General features: G+C 35.5%; 2 protein-coding genes and 1 long non-coding RNA gene across 4 annotated transcripts; 1 reads left to right on the forward strand and 2 right to left on the reverse strand.

Moving 5' to 3' along the window:
• Positions 1 to 2,474: 2,474 nt before the first annotated feature.
• LOC113293821 lies at positions 2,475 to 8,223 on the reverse strand. 2 transcript variants are annotated; one of them, XR_003332590.1, is made up of 6 exons: positions 8,005 to 8,223; positions 7,772 to 7,886; positions 6,484 to 6,543; positions 4,340 to 4,514; positions 3,433 to 3,624; positions 2,475 to 2,868 (listed from the first exon to the last, which is right to left on the reverse strand). It is a non-coding gene; the product is annotated as an uncharacterized LOC113293821 (long non-coding RNA). The 2 variants fall into 2 exon arrangements; XR_003332591.1 differs by lacking the exons at positions 2,475 to 2,868; positions 3,433 to 3,624 and adding an exon at positions 3,811 to 3,950.
• A 414-nt stretch (positions 8,224 to 8,637) lies between these two features.
• On the forward strand, positions 8,638 to 17,117 carry LOC113297683 (protein HLB1-like). The gene is made up of 14 exons (XM_026546246.1): positions 8,638 to 9,209; positions 10,606 to 10,731; positions 10,956 to 11,025; positions 11,984 to 12,097; positions 12,392 to 12,475; positions 12,568 to 12,618; positions 14,302 to 14,331; positions 14,493 to 14,555; positions 14,719 to 14,784; positions 14,883 to 15,011; positions 15,580 to 15,615; positions 15,849 to 15,968; positions 16,505 to 16,693; positions 16,825 to 17,117. Exons 1-14 carry the CDS (start codon positions 8,794 to 8,796, stop codon positions 16,933 to 16,935), a joined length of 1,605 nt encoding a protein of 534 aa, XP_026402031.1. The 5' UTR covers positions 8,638 to 8,793; the 3' UTR covers positions 16,936 to 17,117.
• Positions 17,118 to 17,486: 369 nt separating this feature from the next.
• On the reverse strand, positions 17,487 to 19,107 carry LOC113297684. The gene is made up of 4 exons (XM_026546247.1): positions 18,759 to 19,107; positions 18,276 to 18,536; positions 17,980 to 18,139; positions 17,487 to 17,838 (listed from the first exon to the last, which is right to left on the reverse strand). The coding sequence occupies exons 1-4, from the start codon at positions 19,005 to 19,007 to the stop codon at positions 17,660 to 17,662; spliced, it is 849 nt and encodes a 282-aa protein (XP_026402032.1). The 5' UTR covers positions 19,008 to 19,107; the 3' UTR covers positions 17,487 to 17,659.
• Between the last annotated feature and the right edge of the window lie 402 nt (positions 19,108 to 19,509).

Raw genomic sequence — 19,509 nt, forward strand, 5'->3', positions numbered from 1 at the left:
TTCTCACAAAGCCCTGGAATTGTTCTCTTGTAACGAACGTTGTAGCGCTCTGCTACTTAGTTAGCTTGGTAATTTCAAAAGGACTTGAAATGCAGCATATGTATGTGGTTGTTAGGTATCTATGAAAGAATCAAGAGATAGCAGATATTTACAAAAGTACTTGATAGACTTTTGTTTCCAAATCAAGTGACTCTAAACCACAAAGTGCGTTTGCAGTTATATATAACGCCCACTTATAGATTGAAGCAATCAGGCGGAAGTGGTATACCCGTCTAAGTGAATATTTGATTTGGAGGGGATAGACAAGCAAGATATTTTTCCTTGCGTATTCACAAGAAAGTTCCTGATTTGGAATTGTAGTTATGTCGATGGTACATACATGATGGGTCCTTTTGATGTAATAAGAGACCTTAAAAGCTATTTGAAATCCGAATTTGAGATGAAAAATCTGGGGAAAGCTCGATCAAATTCTGAGCTTGTGGTATATTATTCCACCAGTTTGCATATTTCTAAAATTGTCAGGCAATTTAACAAAGACATGCATCCTGATAGCACTCCCATGATTAGTCGAGGTTGAAATGTAAGTAAGTAACCATTTCGTCCAAAGAAATATGACGAAGATGTGTTGGGAGATGAAATTCCCATATCTAAGTACAATAGACGCAATGTTGTACTTAGTATAATAACGTTCTCGATTGAATTTTACATCCTCAGTGAACTTGTTAGCTAGATATAACTTAGCGCCAACGCAACGTCATTGGAATGGTACAATGAATGTAATAATGTACTTAAAAGAACCATTGACATGAGTTTATTTTATCCCTGCAAAGACATAAAAATGAATGTTAAAGGAACTACAATCCAAATGTTGTTATGAAGGAACAATAATATCTTCCCCAACGAAAGTAATCAGGGGGAGATACAGTAGACTATTTTTTAAGTCATTAACGATTTCCAGTTTCGAAAAGTACATGACTAAAGGAACTGTCTGGAACAACTCTGAAATTAATCAGGGGGAGATGCCGACATCAGGGGGAGGATCCAAGGATATGATGTCGACATATTTTATTTCGAAATTGAAGATGTGTTGTACTCTTTTTCCCTTCGATCGGGAAAAGTTTTTCCCAAAGGGTTTTGTTACTCGACAAGGTTTTTAGCGAGACAACACTAAAAACATCAAGTATGTGGAACGTTGAAGACATAAAAATCGCGTTGATATTACTGAAAATATCAGAATCAAACAAATGAAACACGATAGTCCGTTAAGCAACGTAACTTCCAGAATCAATAACATGGTTCTATAAACATCCAAATCACCAAAGTAAAGTGTGATAAATTCCTTTTGACCGCATTAGACTAATGAAAATTGTCTGAATTCAGGGGGAGCATCTAATGGTGTGTTGAACTCTTTTCCTTCACCGAGGTTAATTTTTCCCACAGGGTTCTGTTTCTCGGCAAGGTTTTTAATAAGACAACAACAAACAACGGGAAGGTAATTTCCCAGCTAAGGCTATTGCCTTTCCACGAGGATTTTCTGCCTTAGGAGTTGTGAAGCAACTAATCAACTTCAACGGAGAAAAGTGATCTTCCGTAACAGATCACCTTTACTTACATCTGTCACGTTGTACTCTTTTCCCTTCGTCGAGGTTTTATCCCACTGGGTTTTCCTTGTCAAGGTTTTAATGAGGCAACATATTCGAGTCCAACTATTTTCTAAGTTTGCTTTATATTGTATCTTTTTCTTTAGTTCAGGTTTTTCCCTCTGGGTTTTCCCGACGAAGTTTTAGCGAGGCAACTAACTTAGACTCGTCGATCTTTGAGGATCGTATTGCATGTGATGAACTACATGTAAAATACAAGACAACATGTGAAGTACTACATGTGAAGAGTTTACCAAGGTTTTATTCCACTGGGTTTTTCCTTGTCAAAGTTTTAATGGAGCAATTGTCTTAGACACAGAAGTCATGAAGGAGAGAACTACATTTGAAGGCCTATATCTGAAGCATTGTATGTGAAGTACTGCCTATGAAGTTTTATTGGACCGCACAAGAGCGAGTGTTGTAGGACTTTAGCCCACGGATGTGCAGCCCAATATAATAGATAGGGTTCTAGTCCTATTGTATACATAGGATACTACAGATGTGTAATAGGGTTACTCATATCAATAAGAAGTCCTTCTCTTTCTCCATCTCTTTATCTTCTTCCTTGTAATCCACTACAAAACATATAACCTTTCTGATCTACAATTTAGTCCAAACATTTACAGTTTAGTCTAAAACGACTCATGATGATGTCAGCAGTTTTAAATAATATAAAAAAATATTAGAAACAATTTATCTTTCGGACCGTTTGTCCAAAATTCGCAAACTTTATAAATTCGGAGAGCTCTTTCTGAGAGCTACAAAAAGAGTACCCATATGACTATAAAATTCTCATTTTAAAAAAAAAACGTAGTTTACATTGGTGTACAAACATTTACACATCTACAAAAATACAGAAAATTCCAAAGACAAGACCAGGTGCACCAGTTTGTACACCACATTCCACATACAACTTGAATCATCCCTCTATAACGTTATCCATATGAAAATATGAAACTCGAATGGAGTTGAACCATCAACCTCCGCAGACCTTGTGATAGGCTTGGGCGCTCTACCATTTTGAGCTTATGAGTGACATAAATCATTGCAATGCAAGTAACTTGCCAAGTGCCATCTCTTGATCTTCTTTAGTTTCCTCGGAGATATCGGTGTCTTCTAATGATATACCACCAAAGATATCGGTGTCTTCCAATGATATACCACCAGAGGGAATAAACTGATGGTCGTTCATTGCGAGTGCTTACTCTAACAATGCAGTGTGATCATCCTGTTACCATATTCATAAGAAAAAGGAAAAAAATCTTAGATAATTATGAACATACTGTCATAGTAAATTAAGCAGAGAATCTGCAGGAAACAGCTGTGCAAATTTCCAAGGATCAAGAATAATCTAGAGGTATCTGTGTGTTCTACATCAAATTTTTTATGACAAGACAAAAAGATTGTCTAAAATGATATGCATATACAACAGTGGATCCTAGAGAGTGCATGGAGAAAATGCAGTTAAATCACTGCCGGATATAACAAGACGCACCGCAAGAACGACTTCACGAAACTAATAAAGTACTGGTACAAAAGCATATGGAGATTAAAAGGGTGCAGAGTGAAAATTACCTCGAAATTTTTACACAATTTAAGGAATTCGTGGTGTTTACTAAACTTTTGAAGAAGCTAAACTCTAAGATAATCCAACAAGACATGGTAGTTTCAACTATAATCACGGAGATGTGGACCTCAAGGATTTAATAATACCTTCATTTTTGAATATCATGTAATTCACATTCACAGTAGGAAAATGAAATGATACAAAAATTAAAAGCATGAAACTTACCATCAAATCGCCTGTATTAGCTCCTTTTCCCTCAAGGACATAATGCCAGCATTTTCAGTCAGTTGTATCATGTGAACTTGACCCCTGTCCACCTTCTTTTTCTTCTGTAGCCCTGGAAGCAACATCCTGTCTTCCCCTCTCTTCCTCCATTGAAGCTCTAAGAGCAAGAGCAAGGTGTACAAGCATATACACCTGGTATAACAAGCACAAAAAAAAATGGACTTTTATATGCACCCATATAACTGGTGTACAAGAAAATACACCGATTAAACCTTACGTACTTTTAAGAATATATGCCTACCAATACTTTTGTTAAATGATCTTTTCTGTTGTATATCTAACCGAGATTCGAGAGGTTATTGGCAATTTGGGTTGCATCCGTTTGATGGAAGTTCATGTGGTCAAGTAGAAGCAAGAATCTCTACGTTGTTATAATGGAAAGATGCTTGAATTGGTGCTTGCTGGAGAAGTATTGATACAATTGACAGTATTGGAGCAATCAGATAGTCCGAACATTTCTGTCGTAACCAACATTCAGTGAACCATAACATCACTGACTCGACATCCAAAAAAACGAAAAATATTGTTCACTAAAACTTGATTAAGAGTTCTAAAATTGGCTACTGTGTACACATGTAACTTCTGTCACATGTGTACGACCATGTACACTTATATTATAGGTGTACAAATATGTACACATGTAATTTCTGTCACATTTTAGATTTTAAACCTCAATCCATATCTAGTTCACCAGATTTTTCTAGTTGAAAAACAGTATACCCAGATGCTAGTTGAGAACAATGTTAACAAGATAATTTACTACTCCAGTAATAATATCGTCACAGGATAACATGAAGGCTAAGTTAGAAAACAAAAAAAAAGGATTGTAGGGGGATTCCTGACTTACCAAAGCGACATCCTGAAGCATTTGGCTGACTTCGGAATTATTAGAAAATGGTCCAAATGGATGACAACAGGCTGCCCAGAGCCAATTGAGCATGGGCCTTTCATGTATCTATGAAACCTTCTCGTATGGCACACTTAACCCTCCCACTGCAGAAGCTAGGCGGGATATAATTTGGCTGCAATTATGTACAAATTAATAATCAGCAGGTGTACAACTATTTGCACATCAACAATCGACATGTGTATAATTATGTACACATTAAAATCAACATGTGTACAATCATGTACACATTAAGAATCGACATGTGTTCAACTATGTACATATTACCAATTCAATATCAAAGGAGATGAAAGTCGGATTATACTCAAAGCTATAAGGAGCTAATAATCCCATATGTTAAAGAACTTACTCGCTTATTTTTCATAGAAAATATAACGACACTATAGCATGCTGCGCAACATAATGCTGATGAAAGCAATCACTATTTTTGTGCAACAGAAAACGGCCGCAAAGAGGGCAGTTAAAGCGACCATCCGCCAAGGATTTCCATAAGCTAGTTGATTCTACTGTGATCATCAGTCTTATTGCTACCAAAAGCAATCCTAAAAATTCTTCTATGTAGAAAACTTGTTAACTTTTTAATTACATCAACGGGGATAGAATTTGAAGAAGAAGATGATGAGGATATGAAATCAATCAACAACTCCATTTTTTACTACAACGTCCAAGCAGGCATATTTTTCAAATCTTTCTATGATACTCTATTGTTGATGATATATAGTTATCTCATACCACGAGATTTAAGGAAGCGAATTTTTTTCTTAGGGAGGACCACTAATTAGATAGACGTCCACATTGATAAGAAGACAATAACTATATATTACCATACTTCCTACATATATTCACATTTGACAGGTACACATGGTCGGAATGGGACTATTTAACTGGTGCACTTTTATATGCACCCATATAACTAGTGTACAAAAAAGTACACCGGTTAATTCTTATTTTTAGGATTAAGCATAATCGTTAGATTGGGCACCACTTTTATGTGCACCCATATTAAATCCCATGTCCGCTCAAATCGTCGGTTATGGACCACTTAATCTATGCAGTCATGATGACAGATGAAAATTTTAATTGCGATAACTAGTAAATCAAAAGCACCTCACTTTTATATAATCACGATAGAGTTGTGAGTGATGCACTGATGCATTCTAAGGACTTAGTAAGTTTGTTTCTTTATAGGTGATCATGCATGTACAACAAACAAGGGGCAAGAGCTTTTGTTATGTGTTTGGCCCCGACCCTCAACAGTTAAGATCAAGTCTAATAAGTAACAATTAATTGTTTAGCAGCTAGACATAAGAGGTTGCAACAGTCAGCAAACATACATGTACCGAAAACACTTCTTTAGTTTCAAAATCAAACAAGAAATGTTTTGCGTAAAATGATCTACTAAATGGTTACTCCTAAGCTATAAAACTAACTACTTCTACTGCCGATACACGCTTGGGCTTTCCCCCCTTGCATATTGACCAATATGATTATGAAGAACTATTATGAGACATTTTTAGGCAAGTATTGGAGATTAATTATTCATGTTCAGGTTCTCAACTTGGTGTTCAAATGGTTTTTGTTGTACTCTTAACAGATAAAGAATGAACCAGACACGTTAAGACAAAAGACATTAACCATGGGTGCAACATTTTTAAACTCGTAGTGAGGTTAAAAAACATACAATACATAGTCCTATCTTATCAGTGCCTGAAAGATAAAACTAATAAGAAGGCTCGATGATATGATATCCAATCATATTTAACCTTTTCTTTAACCCAATCTTGAGTAACTTAATGCATGTGATTATGTCCATCACTAGTCTCACCATCTATAATCAACTTATTATTGTCTTACGATAAAGTCAATCATGTAACAAATGACTAGCAACGAAAGACATTAAGTTGTAATGTAACAAAGAAATTAAGTTACAAATGTAACAAAGTCCACCTAACCAATTTCATACTAAGAATAATGATTCCTTCAAAAATTCATACTAAGAAAAATTGAAACATTTTATGCATCATATGCTTAGATTATCATCTACAAAATTCATACTTTGACAGTCAGATGGATGTGAAACTCACTTGATTGATCATTGCGACGGAAAGGAATATCATCATCTTTCTCCAATTTTGCAACCACATCTGTATTTGAAAATTAAGGAATAAGTACAACTCTTTTGAAAATTAAAAATTAAAGAAGATCAACCTTGACTACAACCAGGGGAACAAAATGGTTAATAAGAGAGAGTAAAAAGAACCAAGGACATTAAACTCAGAGAAAAAGTGTCAAGGCAGAGAAATAGGATATACAGATCCATAAGCACTACTAGAATTATGTCTAGCCAACACCTCATAAATTTTATATGTCAAAAGACATAAAATCAACCAACTAGGCGTAAATCATGCGCGATACTGTACGAATGATATTTATGCAATCAAACAGTTGCAGATTGTGAGAACCTCACTAATCCTAAACCAAATTAATTTGGGGGAAAAGCTAAAACTACTTAAATTTCATTTTATAACCGTAAGACAAATGAGAAAAAAATCAAACTAAATCAATTTCATTATATTACCATAAGACGAATGAGAAACAAATCAAACTAAATTTTGTAATCCAATCCCATTTTATTTCAAAAAAAAATCATAAATCAATGAAAGGTCTAGTATCAGAACCTTGTTAGAGCAACTGCAGTGGTGCGATCAAAACCAAAGATCAAAGATCAAAAAAAAGACCAAAATTTGGGTTTAGTCCGTGTTGTGACGCAACGGTACATGATTAAAATTTCGTCAGGCGGACTTTCAATTTTTTTCTGTAAAATTTCATCAGGCGGACTTTAAAAGTCCGCCTCATTCTTTTTTTTTTTATTTAATTAAAATTTCATCGGGCGTAATTTAAATCTCCGCCCGTTAACAAGCGTACTTTAAATTTACGCCCAGCAACAAGCGTACTTTAAATTTACGCCCGACTATATTAGAATTTGGGATTTGGTCGCGACCATATTTGGTCTGGAATTTGATCTTTGGTTGGGATTTGATCTTTACTCCGTCCCACTGTGTTACGATCTCATCCCAAATTTTTGGTTATACTCGCCCACTGTGGATGCTCTTAGGTGCTTTCAATGCTGGATTAAGCATAATAATAATCCAACCAGGATATTTCCATGATTTTACCCCAACTATATCTCATGTAACAAAATCTTTCTTTTTAGTAAATCTAACAAATTATCTCAGTGAAAAGAATACAGAGCCATGAAACTTGAACAATAAATGCATAATTTAAGAAACATACCCTAAAATTAATTTTAAAAAAATAACATCTAATTAAAATTTCATATACCTAAATTGTGGTTTTAATCTGCTTAATTACCTCATATCCTTTCAATTATTTGATTTGAGAAGACGTCGTTCTCAGTTTATTCCATTTGAGACATCAAATCCTTCCAATGATTCGATTCGAGAATACTCATTTCAATTACCTAAACCTAACACAAAATCACGACGATTAACCAAAAGGAAATCTAATTTGACGCAAATAAATAAATAAATTGAATTTAGGTTTAAGCAGTGATGTTAAAAAGAGAAGTCTGATTCGATTATTACCTCTAGAATTAAGATCATTACTGTGAGCTTCAAGACGATTTCAATTGAGATTTTTGTCAAACTTGAAGTTGAAATCGTTAATATGTCTAAGATCTTCACCTGATTAATGCTTAGCAGTCATGACATATCACTTATCTCTACCTGCATCCTTTCCGCATCTACCGCCGTCATTGAAGCTTAAGAGATTTTTGGCTTCCTTCCAATGAATTTCAAATATTATTCTTCTTTCTCTACTTTCCTCTATGTAAATTGCTTTCTCTCTCTCTCCAAAAAATTCTAAGCATAAAATGAATATAAGAAAATGAAAAGGGCAGTTACGGTAACAAGAAAATAACGTATTTTCTAAATCGGTTGAAATTTGGATTAACTCGTTTAAATATGGACTAAACAGTACACGAGTTGGAAAATTTGGATTGATGAGTACTAGGCCTCAGACACCAGGACTAAAGTGTCCAAAGCCCACCAACTTTGGGACTAAACGTCAATCTCTACATCCGTCTTAGCATTACCACTACCGCCTTTAGCAATAGAGTAGTCTTGTGCCTGAACGAGGGTGTCATAAAACTCGGTGGCTTGGAGCCTTGGTCCCTTGGACATACATCCCGCAGGCCAGATATTATATTCTTGATCTCTGGTTACAAAATATGACAAACTGCAGAGCGTTCCTTGCATTGCATCTATATCTTTACTCCAAGCCCACTCCAGGAGATTCATCTTCTTCTGCTTCCCATTCATTCCTTTATACAGATCTTCTCTCACATTCTCTTTCGGAAACCCTAGTTCTTGATAATGTCTGCAAACACCGATGAACCAGAGTTGGAAAACAGAGAGAAACCAGAATTGGAGAATGGAGAAAATCCAGAATTAGAAAGCATTGATAAATCAGAAATCCCAAAGGTAGAGGTTTCAGAATTAGAGAGTATAGAGAATTCAGAAATAGAGAAAATAGAGAATTCAGAATTGGTGAATGGAGGTGTACAAGAAACAATTGTTTCTGAATCAGATCCAAAGATAAATGATGTTAAAGAGACTGAGATCGGATCACAGGATTCTTCATCCGTTGTTGAAGAAGTAAAAGCGAAACCTGAATTGAAAAAGGATGAAGGAAATCGAACATTTACAATGAGAGAGTTGTTAAATGAATTGAAGGAAGAAGAGAGTGAAATTATTGATGGGGATTCTCGCACTAGTGCTTCACCACACAGGTTGGGTTTTGTTAAATTTAGTCAATTATGAAATTATTCTTTATCATTATTACTATCACTGTATTATAAAATGAAAACTTCAGTGATAATAATCAAGAACATGGTAGATCGAAAATAGAGAAACTCAAGAATTTTTAGGTAACCCAATTTTGTTTTTAGCTTTGATCTAAGTGAATTTGTCTATATATTGATCTAAGTGAATTTGTCTATATTATGTTCATTCATGTGAAGTTACGTATTGTTTGATGTTCAAGTTTCTGTATAGTTGGTGGTGTATTTGAGTTATTACGGAAACTTAGTTTTTTGTTGACAAATAATCAAACTCTAACGAAATTGAAGACCTTAAGCAGCTAATAGGGAGAATTTAGCCTATATTCTTCAGAACTTAATTAACTTGCTTGGTGAAATTATCTCTCTTTGGGATTACATTTTGCATATAAACAGTAATAGTTATGAACTCTGAGGTGGGAAGAAACAGTGTCGGCTCTAATTGAACTTTGCATCTGAACTGGAGTTAACAATTAAAGGCCTAGTGTATGTAGCTGCGAATTGCTATGTAGTTGGTAGTGTTTTTGCATTAATTGGGCATAAGGACTCCTCTTTTCCTCGAACAAACATTTTACTGAATCATAGCTCCCATTTGGATGAGTTTGACGTAGTAATAGTGGAAAGTCTTGACAGTTATTACAGGGAGTTTAACTTTCTGATTTTTCTTTCTTGATCATGAGCATCTCTAGGAATGCATTGTCAGCTGTCAATGTGACGCTTGTCTTCATTAACTTGTGAGGCAAAATTTTGTACAAGACGATGAAGTCGCATGAGAAGGTAGAGAACATATTAGGGTGAATACTTCACATAATTATGAAATATATGATATATAAAATGAGAACATCGTGTAATTACAAAACCTTTTAAGGAAGAGAAGAGCACACAAAAAGAAAAATGGAAAAGAAAAGAAAGAAAAAATAAGAACAAGAACAAGAAAGAGGACCATATCAATATTTGAGACTCAATGCTTGAAAACAGTGCACAGAACCACCAGCTGTGTAATAGCTCTTTCACCTTCAATCACAAATTTCTTCTGCACATTCGAAACTGATCATAGAAAGTTAAGCTCCAACCCTTCATTGTAACCAGTTCCTTGCTCTAGATCTCATTTTCTTTTTTGCATATTTGGGTATCAATGGTTTGTATCCTTGATACACTACTTGTATTTCAGAAAGGCAAAGCTCAGTAACTATGTTTGTTACTCCTAAATTTCGATTCTGACTAATTATTTTTTTCGTTTGTCTTTTTCCTTCTTTTTGTTTCCCTTTCCTGGTGTATGGTTGGGTGGATTCTCTTGTTTTATCGCATCTAAGTAAAGGGTTGTGCTGATTTTTGCTCTCTTTTTTAGCCGAGGAAGCACACAGCAGCAACAACAGCAGCATAACAATGCTGCTATTGATTTGATCGACAGTGTCACAGGTTTAGATGAGGAGGGTCGCTCTCGCCAACGGATTCTTACTTTTGCTGCTAAGAGGTACAGAATTGTGAATTTGCCAATTGCTTCCCCATTGGAAGCTTAGGTAAATTCATTATCAAATAGACAAGTATTACACCTTCTATAAGACTTGTTTGCTACCTTTTACTTACTGTTTTTTTGCTTACCTATCTGAATTCTATGAGATAGGTGAAGATTGTTTGGGATGATGCTAATTGAGAGTATTTCTGCAAACTGTGTAACAATTTGGTCCCTTTTTATAGGTATGCTAGTACAATAGAAAGGAATCCAGAAGACTATGATGCGCTTTACAATTGGGCTTTGGTTCTTCAGGTTCTGCTTAACTGCTTAAATTATTAATTAGTAACGTTTTTTTACTTGATTGGCGTTTGTAAATGTGCAGTATGATCTAGTTAATTGGCAGTCTAACATGCTTATAATATACTTCTCCATTCCTTGTCTGCTTACACCAAGTTAGAATTGTTGTTCTACCCATCAAAACTTTTATTAGGTTGAATCTGTAACTATTCAATAAAGTGTACTGTATGGTCATTGTTTTACAAGATTAAAGTTTAATGAAGTTCAATGAGACTTTTGGAATTCTAAACGAAATTACCGTGAGTTCACTTTTCAAGCGGTAACTGGTTTGTGTCACATGTGTCTATTAAATAGCAGCCGCGTGCTTCACTATTGTGTTAAGCCTAAAAAACTAGAGGCGCCACATATGTTTAACGGTTGGAAGTCCTCTCTCTCTAACTCACTCTTGTATGGTTGGTCCCCAAGCCGTAGGCAGGCTGGGCTGTGTCTTTCTGGGCTTACTCAGGAAATCGATTTTGTATTGATTACTATAGTTTTGTTCATGAATATGATTCAGATATTTGGTTTTAAATTACTTAAACATGCTAGTGAGTGTTACTTTTAAAGAAAATAATGGTTGAATTTGTGAATGAAAAGCAAATAGAACACCTTTCCAGTTCCTCAGATGAAGATTTCAACAAAATTTCCCACTTGGTAATCAAGTCTGTAAACCCTAAGAATATAACAACATTCTGTCAATAGCTAGAAATATAGTGAAGCTTTGATCTCAATGATTAGATTCTTAGTTAGCTTTCGATGAACGAAAAATTAGTAAATTTCTTTATTCCTTTCTTCCTATCAACTTTTGGTTTCCAAATATCGTTCTTTCTGTTTTTATTATGACCCCTTTAGTTTTAAGTTTGTCTCGTCATTCATCAATTTTTATATTAAACCTTAAATTAATTTTTCAATCTGATATTAACTCAACATGCAGGAAAGTGCAGATAATGTTGGTCCAGAATCTAGTTCACCCTCAAAAGATTCTTTACTCGAGGAAGCTTGTAAGAAATACGATGAAGCTACTCAGCTATGTCCTACTCTTCATGATGTATGTATATTGGTTTTACACGGTAGCTAAAATTTCCAGTCCATAAAAAGTGTTCAGCCACAGACAATACAGAATGACTTTTTTTTGCTTACCCTACCTCCAAAACAGTGAAGAGCTTTGCAGTAGTTTGATCATACTTAATCTAGAAAAATTCCCTTGTAGTGTAATTTGAATGTGATAAAGAGGCTCAAGTATTAAGAGAATAGTTGGACTGGTATATCATCTTTGATCAATATAGGAAGATTTTCTGTATTTACTTCGTCACCGTGCTAACTTATGACTCTATATTACTAGGCATACTACAATTGGGCTATTGCCATCTCCGATCGGGCAAAGATGCGCGGTCGTACTAAGGAGGCGGAAGAATTGTGGAAACAGGTCTATCTTTAATATTGGTTTTATGTTATGCCTTAGGTACACTGTCATCGTTAGATTTAATTCTTACATTCTTTATATGTTCCCTTTCATAGGCAACAAGAAATTATGAGAAAGCTGTTCACCTGAACTGGAACAGTCCTCAGGTAGATACATCACCTTAAAATATTCACTTAATGCTTTTCACTTTGGGATAATTAGATTTTAGTACTCAGGTTTTGTCCAACACTAGCCTTTGGTCTAACATTTGTCCAACGTTAGGGTTTGGTACCTGGACTGGACGTTGACCCTCATTCACCATTAAAATCTCGACTTCTGTTTACCAACTATTAAAAAAATAAAATAAAATTTGATTATTTAACGCTGTTAATAGCGTCGTGAGCAGTGTACCCTTTTCTCAAGTTCGACCACCATTAATAGGGCAGAACCAAACAGTAGCATTTGAAACATTTCCAGAAGAAAATAAGAACCCTAAAATTATATCACTAATTTTCTTCATCAAATCCAATTGAAACCCTAATAAAATCCCAACCAAAATTCCTATTCAAACCCATAATTAAACCCCTGTTGAATCAATTCTATTGTGAAGCAATTGAAACCCTAAATCCTAATAGAAATTCCAACTCAAGCCCATAATTGGACCCCTATTAAATCAATTCTTATTTGAATTTCACATGAAACTGAGAGAGGAAAAATGGAGGCAGTTATTTGAGACCTCTTTGTCTGAAATTGACGAACACAGTGAAGAGGAAGGATGGCTTCGATCTGTATAAAGAAGAAGATGTTGTGTTGCGGTGAACTGAAGAATCAATTGAGGTTAGGTTTTGATGTGAGATTGAAGTTGCAGTGATGAACAGGATGAAGAAATAAAGTTAGGGTTTGGTGTGATTCAATTTGACAGAGAGATTAAGGATCTGTTGGTTTGTAACAAGAACAGAAAGTTAGGGTTTTTTTGCTAATGGAAGATTCAAGAGATGGGGTTTTGAGCAGAAATTGGAAGATGAATCTGTTATTGATCAGAAGAATGGTTCGAATTATGAATTAGTGATGCTCAATGGTTAAATCGGTTTGTGGTAATAACTTGAAACAGGTTAGAAGTTAGGCTTTTATTTATGGGGTCTGATAGTTGAATTGAGATAAAGATGGAGTTAGGAAGAAGAATCAGTGAAGACGGAGCTGAAATGGGTTTGTGTTGAATTTACTTTTAATAGCAAGCGAATGAAGAAATTGAGATGAATTTGATGGTTAGGGATTGATGGGTTTCTGGAGAAGGAGAAGAATGAACTGCTGCTGTTTCAGATCGAGAAGAAGTTCAAGATGGTAGAGAAATTGATTGTTTGTTGTTATTTTCAAGGGTTTGTGATGATTCTGTGCCTGAGATGTTTGGTGATGAATTGCCATGGAACTGAAGTGTTGCTGCAGAGAATTGGTGTCATGGGTATTGATGCTTAGATGAATGTATTCACAGAATGAATTAAACCCAGTTAAGAATGAAAACCCTAACTGAACACAATTCTAATCATCTCTGCAACAACAAACGTTAGGGACTTCACAGGTCTTTGTTACAAAAGTCACAACTGAATTAGTATTTACACATTTAAAAAGTGAAAAATTAGACACGTTATCACTTAACAAAGTCAGCACAAGTCAACGTCCAGTCCAGGTACCAAGCCCTAACGATGGACAAATGTTAGACCAAAGGCTAGTATTGGACACAACCTGAGTACTAAAGTCCAATTATCCCTTTCACTTTTCTGTATTAAAGCTTTGAACTCATGATTTTAGCATACATACCCTGTTATAGTTACATCTGATCGTTGTTGTCACAGGCACTTAACAATTGGGGACTTGCTTTACAGGTATCAACTTTCATCTTACAGCAAGTTCCTAAAGTTGTATTTCTGCATAAATTATGATTCTAAGAATCTGACGTTCCACTTTTCAGGAATCTTTCCCATCATGTCTTATGCTAGTAAGTAGCAACTAATCTTCTTTTATGTGATATAATTGTGCAATTTAGGAACTCAGTGCAATTGTTCCTGTTCGGGAAAAGCAGACCATTGTCAGAACTGCAATCAGTAAGGTATAGAAGTCAACTATAAGCACGTGAGACTATTTTGATGCTCGTAGTAGTAATCAGCAATCAGTTACACACTTTATACCTTTTGTGCTGGTAGAAGATGTCTGTTTTATATTTCTGTAATCACTTTGGCAGTAGCCACTTCACATTTGCATCATTTTGGCAGTTTCGTGCAGCAATCCGATTGCAGTTTGACTTCCATCGAGCAATCTACAACCTTGGCACGGTTCTGGTTAGTATATGTTTTCTGGCAATTTTCTTCTATCTGATGCACAAGCACCACAAGCAAAAACGTGAATCTTAAGCTTGTTGAGTTCTATTATTTAACAGTATGGGTTAGCAGAGGACACAATAAGAGCCGGGGATCCAGTAAACACAAAGGAAGTGTCACCGGATGAGCTTTATAGTCAATCGGCCATCTATATTGCAGCTGCTCATTCGTTGAAACCAAATTACTCTGTAAGTAACTCTGTATTCTTGTTTCATTTCCTATATGTTGGTGTCCAATCTCTAGGATGGTAGCTATTTCAATTTAGTAAGTGCACACATGGAAAGAACAACGGGTACCTCACTCTTCTTGGAACAAATACTTTTGACTCTTGAGCATATTTGACACTTGAGCATATTTTTTCCTCAGCCACAGATTTTTGTATTATGGCATATTTAAAATTTATTTTTATTTTAATCTAGACTAGAGAATTAACTTTCTAGTACAACTTCAGTGAACAGGTTCTGTTTTTCATTCATGTCATGAAATACCTTATGCAAATGTGATGTAGGAGCAATTTTTAAATGTAATGATATAATATTTTAGTCACAAGAACAGAGTCGTGGTTTCTAACGAATACCAATGTATGTGAATAAGATCGAAATAAATGGTCTGGATAATCTAAGATAAGAAAGTGTAAAAGGCTTCTACATTAGAATTTAACCTATTTTGCTTATTTTTGATGATAATTGGATAATAATATATGTATCATTGGTTACTAAAACAGAAGTTCTAATGTACCTTTGTGACATGCTGCAGGTCTACCGCAGTGCCTTGAGACTTGTTCGTTCAATGGTTAGTATTGATCTGTCTGACAATCCTAAGCCTTTTCAGATCCATATATCCTTTTTGTTATTCATTTTTCCTTAGTTACGTCGTTGCATTTTTCTCTTGATAAAAATGGAACTCCACTATGGTCCTTTAAAAACTAGTTGTATTTGTAGTTATTTATGCTAAATTGCTAATACATGCCAAAGTGCAGCCGTAAATGAGTTCGATTATGTCTGACAAGAGTCATTTCTTCACAGCTACCGTTGCCCTATCTTAAAGTTGGGTATCTGACTGCACCACCTGTTGGGAATCCAGTTGCAGCCCACAGTGATTGGAAGCGAACACAGTTTGTTTTGAATCACGAAGGACTCCTACAGGTAAGTTTGGCCTTGTTTCCGTTATTACATATTATTCTTGACGTGAATCTAGCTTCCTTGCTGCATTCTCATAGTGATTGATCTGGATATTGCAAATTATAATTATTTTGCTAACTTCATGATGTCACTTAGCCACCATATTATATATGTATGTCTGTTTAATTTCCTCTCTATTCCACCAGGTGACAAAAATATCGTGATGTCGCTCTACACATCCGTGTCTTTGTTTCTTTGTGCTTTTGTTTAGATCTTTTCTTTATTAGAAAAACGAGTTCCCATGTGGTCAAATCCATTTTATATAAGGACTGCTGTAAACCACTTGTCTTAAAATGTGAACCTACTTTATTAGACTGAAGAAGAGGAGAACAAGGTCAATTTTATGAACTATTAACCTTTATCTTCATGTGCATGTGCCGCATAAGTTTTTTAAATATAATGTTTCTAACTGCATGACATCCCAGGTTAATTGCAGTGTCTATGATAACAATATTATGCCTGTGGAGATTTTACTAAATCGGTGAAATTTATTCCCGTAGATTAACAAGGGTGACCAAAAGCAGTTATCTCAAAGCCCTTCAGGCAGGTTAGTGGCCGCAGGCACCGTTGATAAATCAGCCATCAGAATCGAGGTTCCTGACATTGTTTCTGTATCAGCGTGTTCGGATCTCACATTACCTCCTGGTGCAGGTCTGTGTATTGATACAGTTAATGGACCAGTTTACTTGGTAAGCATTCTTTTCATTCTGGTTGCAAATTTTAAACCTGAGGAGAAAAAATGGTGTTGATTTTAATGCTTACTTCAAGTTAAAAATGGCGGAAAGCCCGAGAGTAATTGGTCCATCAAATTCCTGATTAGGTTGCTGACACGTGGGAGTCCTTGGATGGGTGGCTTGATGGAATTCGTCTTGTTTACACAATCTTTGCACGAGGGAAAAGTGACGTTCTTGCAGGCATCATAACCGGTTAATTCATGTGTATCCTAGGTCTATTAGTGTGAATCTATATTGTAAGGTTTTCAAGTATGACATTACCCTATGAGAATAATAACGTTATATGCTTACTAAAGAATACCCTTTTTTTGCTCATTTTTGTTCTGAATTTTTTATGGTTTCCTTCAATTGATTTTGTTATATTGTAAAATTCTCGATATACCCTCTCGTGCTGTCTTTTTCTTTCATTGTGCAAACTTCATTTGTTGTTCCGACAGTATACCTCGCGTTCCAATTTATTGTACTACGGTGCTGCATTGCAAAAAAATTAGAAGTTGCAATGAATTCATGACGGACACTCTGATGTGCTCTATTTTCCTCTATTTGTTGTTCCAATTTTTTGCTACTCCGCGGAGCTGTATTGCAAAGATGAGATAAGTTCCTGGTATCAATCGTTAGTCCATCAGAAAAAAACACAAGTATTGGTGAATGAAATGAAAATTGAAAGTATTGGTGAATGAAATGTAAATTAAAAGTATTTGTGAATGAAATGAAAATTATTAATTTATGTATTTTTGCCATTAATGGATAAAGGCAGTGAAACACTATAAAGAAACTTTATAGGTGATTTTATTTCCCATGTTTGAATGAACAAATATTACAATGACATTAAGTGATGATAGGTTAAGAAAGAAACACAGCAGAACAACAAATGTTCCACAAAGCAAGAAAACTTCAGTAATGGAATTCTAAAGAAAAAATTCACGGCCATTTGGTGAACTCAAATACTTTGAAGACAATGTCTATACCCGTTGGAATTTGCCATATAAATAGCAACACATTAATTGTATTCAACGCGATGTGTAGACTTCTAGCTGTTTCATTCCCTTTCTGCATTGCAGGTACAAGAGCAGCAGCTGCTGCCCAGAGCACTGTTATTCCTGTTGAAACCCCAAAATTTTAGCATATTTTACTGTTCTAAAGAGTGTTGTCATGGTAAGTACTTGGAAACAACCGTATCCATTTTCGTGGCTACTGAAGTAACTGCGACAAGTATTCCTACTCAAAATATAGCGACTCACCTGCTCCAGCGAACAGATGCGGCCCTGGGAAGAGTTTTCCTGTTCGCAGCCATGTATTCAGCCCTCCACCAACTGACTCTAACACTCCAAATCCCAGCAGTATCGAACCAGCATTGAAGTGTCTATCCTTGAATGACCCTTTCAACAACACTTTCCTTTCCTGTAAAATTAAGTTTTAAGGCATCAATGGCACCAAAATGGCAAATTTATTTATAGGATAAAACTGCAAAATAAAGGTTCATTTGACAATGGTTGTGTATATAGGTTTGCAAATATCGTAATCGTAAATTGTATACCTCAGTGAGTTCTTGAATTTTAACTTCAATGGGAGAAGGTGGTGAAGGGATCTCTTTTCCTTCTGGTGTAACGGCAACAGGTTTCACTTGTTTCTTGAGTTCATTAATCTCATTCTGAGTAGTTCGTACTCTTCGCCATTGCCAACCTAAATAGCCCGTCCATAGTGTATATAGAAACAAACCACCCATCGCAATTGGATGAATGAGTGCCAATGTCCTACCTTCGAAGATTCCAAATTCTCCACCAGCAGCAAGTGCATCCTGTTTGCAAACAATACCCACATTTGATAAACATAATCAAATCAAATACAAAATAAGAAATTAAAAATCTACTTTTTTGCTCCAAAAAGAATTATAAATGTAAAACATTAAAAACCAGTTATCAAAATGAAATCAAGTTGAAAAAGAAAAACCCCAAAGCATAATTTAATTCTAAGTTGTATAAATGAAAGAATTTGGTATAAAAGGTGTAGTATAACTTGCCTGTGGATCAAGTAAGAAAGGCAATGTGATTACAGTAAGAGGAAGAGGAGAAGATTTTAAATGGTGAGGAGTTTGGTGAATGAGATTTCGCAAGAGTTCTGTTGGGTTCTTCTTCTTATTAATATTAATATTATCATCTGTACTGGCTTTGATCAGTTGGGGTTTTGTTAATTGGTTGAGATTTGACAGTTTTGATTTGGTTTGAAGGGGTTTAATTGGAAGACTTAGAAAGGTGAGTGTGGCGGCCATACTTTCTTGTGTGATTTTTTCTGGCACAGCTACAGAGAGAAAGAGAAAGAAAGGGAGAATGACTGAATGAGAGAGTAGTAGACTCAGAAAGAGATAAGAAACTACTGTGAGATCTTAGGTGGGATATGGAGATATTTTGGCCTTACAAAATTACAAACTATCACTCTTTTTCTTGTTTTATAATGTCCACTTCTCTCTTTTTCCTCTTTTCCACGTTTTTTTCTCCTTACTATGAAGTATGAACCGATCAAGGTTGAAAAATTCCACGTTTTTCTCCTTGGGGTAATCCCTGTGGAATTGGCAAATCAAAGATTTGCCATTTTGCTCCCATTATAGGATGAACAAACTTGAAAAACGAATGTTTTGAAGAGACTTTCGCTACTGGGCTATGAGATGGGAAAATGGACAAAACTATTGGCTTGCTTATTGCACCCGAGGAGGAGCCGCGTGCTTCTTTTTGCACCGCGCGGGTCTTCTCCAACCGCCGACAATAGTTCAACCG

Source organism: Papaver somniferum, chromosome 7 (assembly GCF_003573695.1).
Source record: "Papaver somniferum cultivar HN1 chromosome 7, ASM357369v1, whole genome shotgun sequence".
NCBI classification, from domain to species: domain Eukaryota; kingdom Viridiplantae; phylum Streptophyta; class Magnoliopsida; order Ranunculales; family Papaveraceae; genus Papaver; species Papaver somniferum.

Coding starts and splice junctions, on each gene's coding strand:
- LOC113297683 (XM_026546246.1), top strand. CDS start 8,794: ATGTCTGCAAACACCGATGAACCAGAGTTGGAAAACAGAGAGAAACCA. Junction 15,012..15,579: donor CGTTGAAACCAAATTACTCT/GTAAGTAACTCT, acceptor GACATGCTGCAG/GTCTACCGCAGTGCCTTGAG. Junction 15,969..16,504: donor ATCACGAAGGACTCCTACAG/GTAAGTTTGGCC, acceptor TTATTCCCGTAG/ATTAACAAGGGTGACCAAAA.
- LOC113297684 (XM_026546247.1), bottom strand. CDS start 19,007: ATGGCCGCCACACTCACCTTTCTAAGTCTTCCAATTAAACCCCTTCAA. Junction 18,140..18,275: donor AAATTCAAGAACTCACTGAG/GTATACAATTTA, acceptor TTAATTTTACAG/GAAAGGAAAGTGTTGTTGAA. Junction 17,839..17,979: donor GCATCTGTTCGCTGGAGCAG/GTGAGTCGCTAT, acceptor GGGTTTCAACAG/GAATAACAGTGCTCTGGGCA.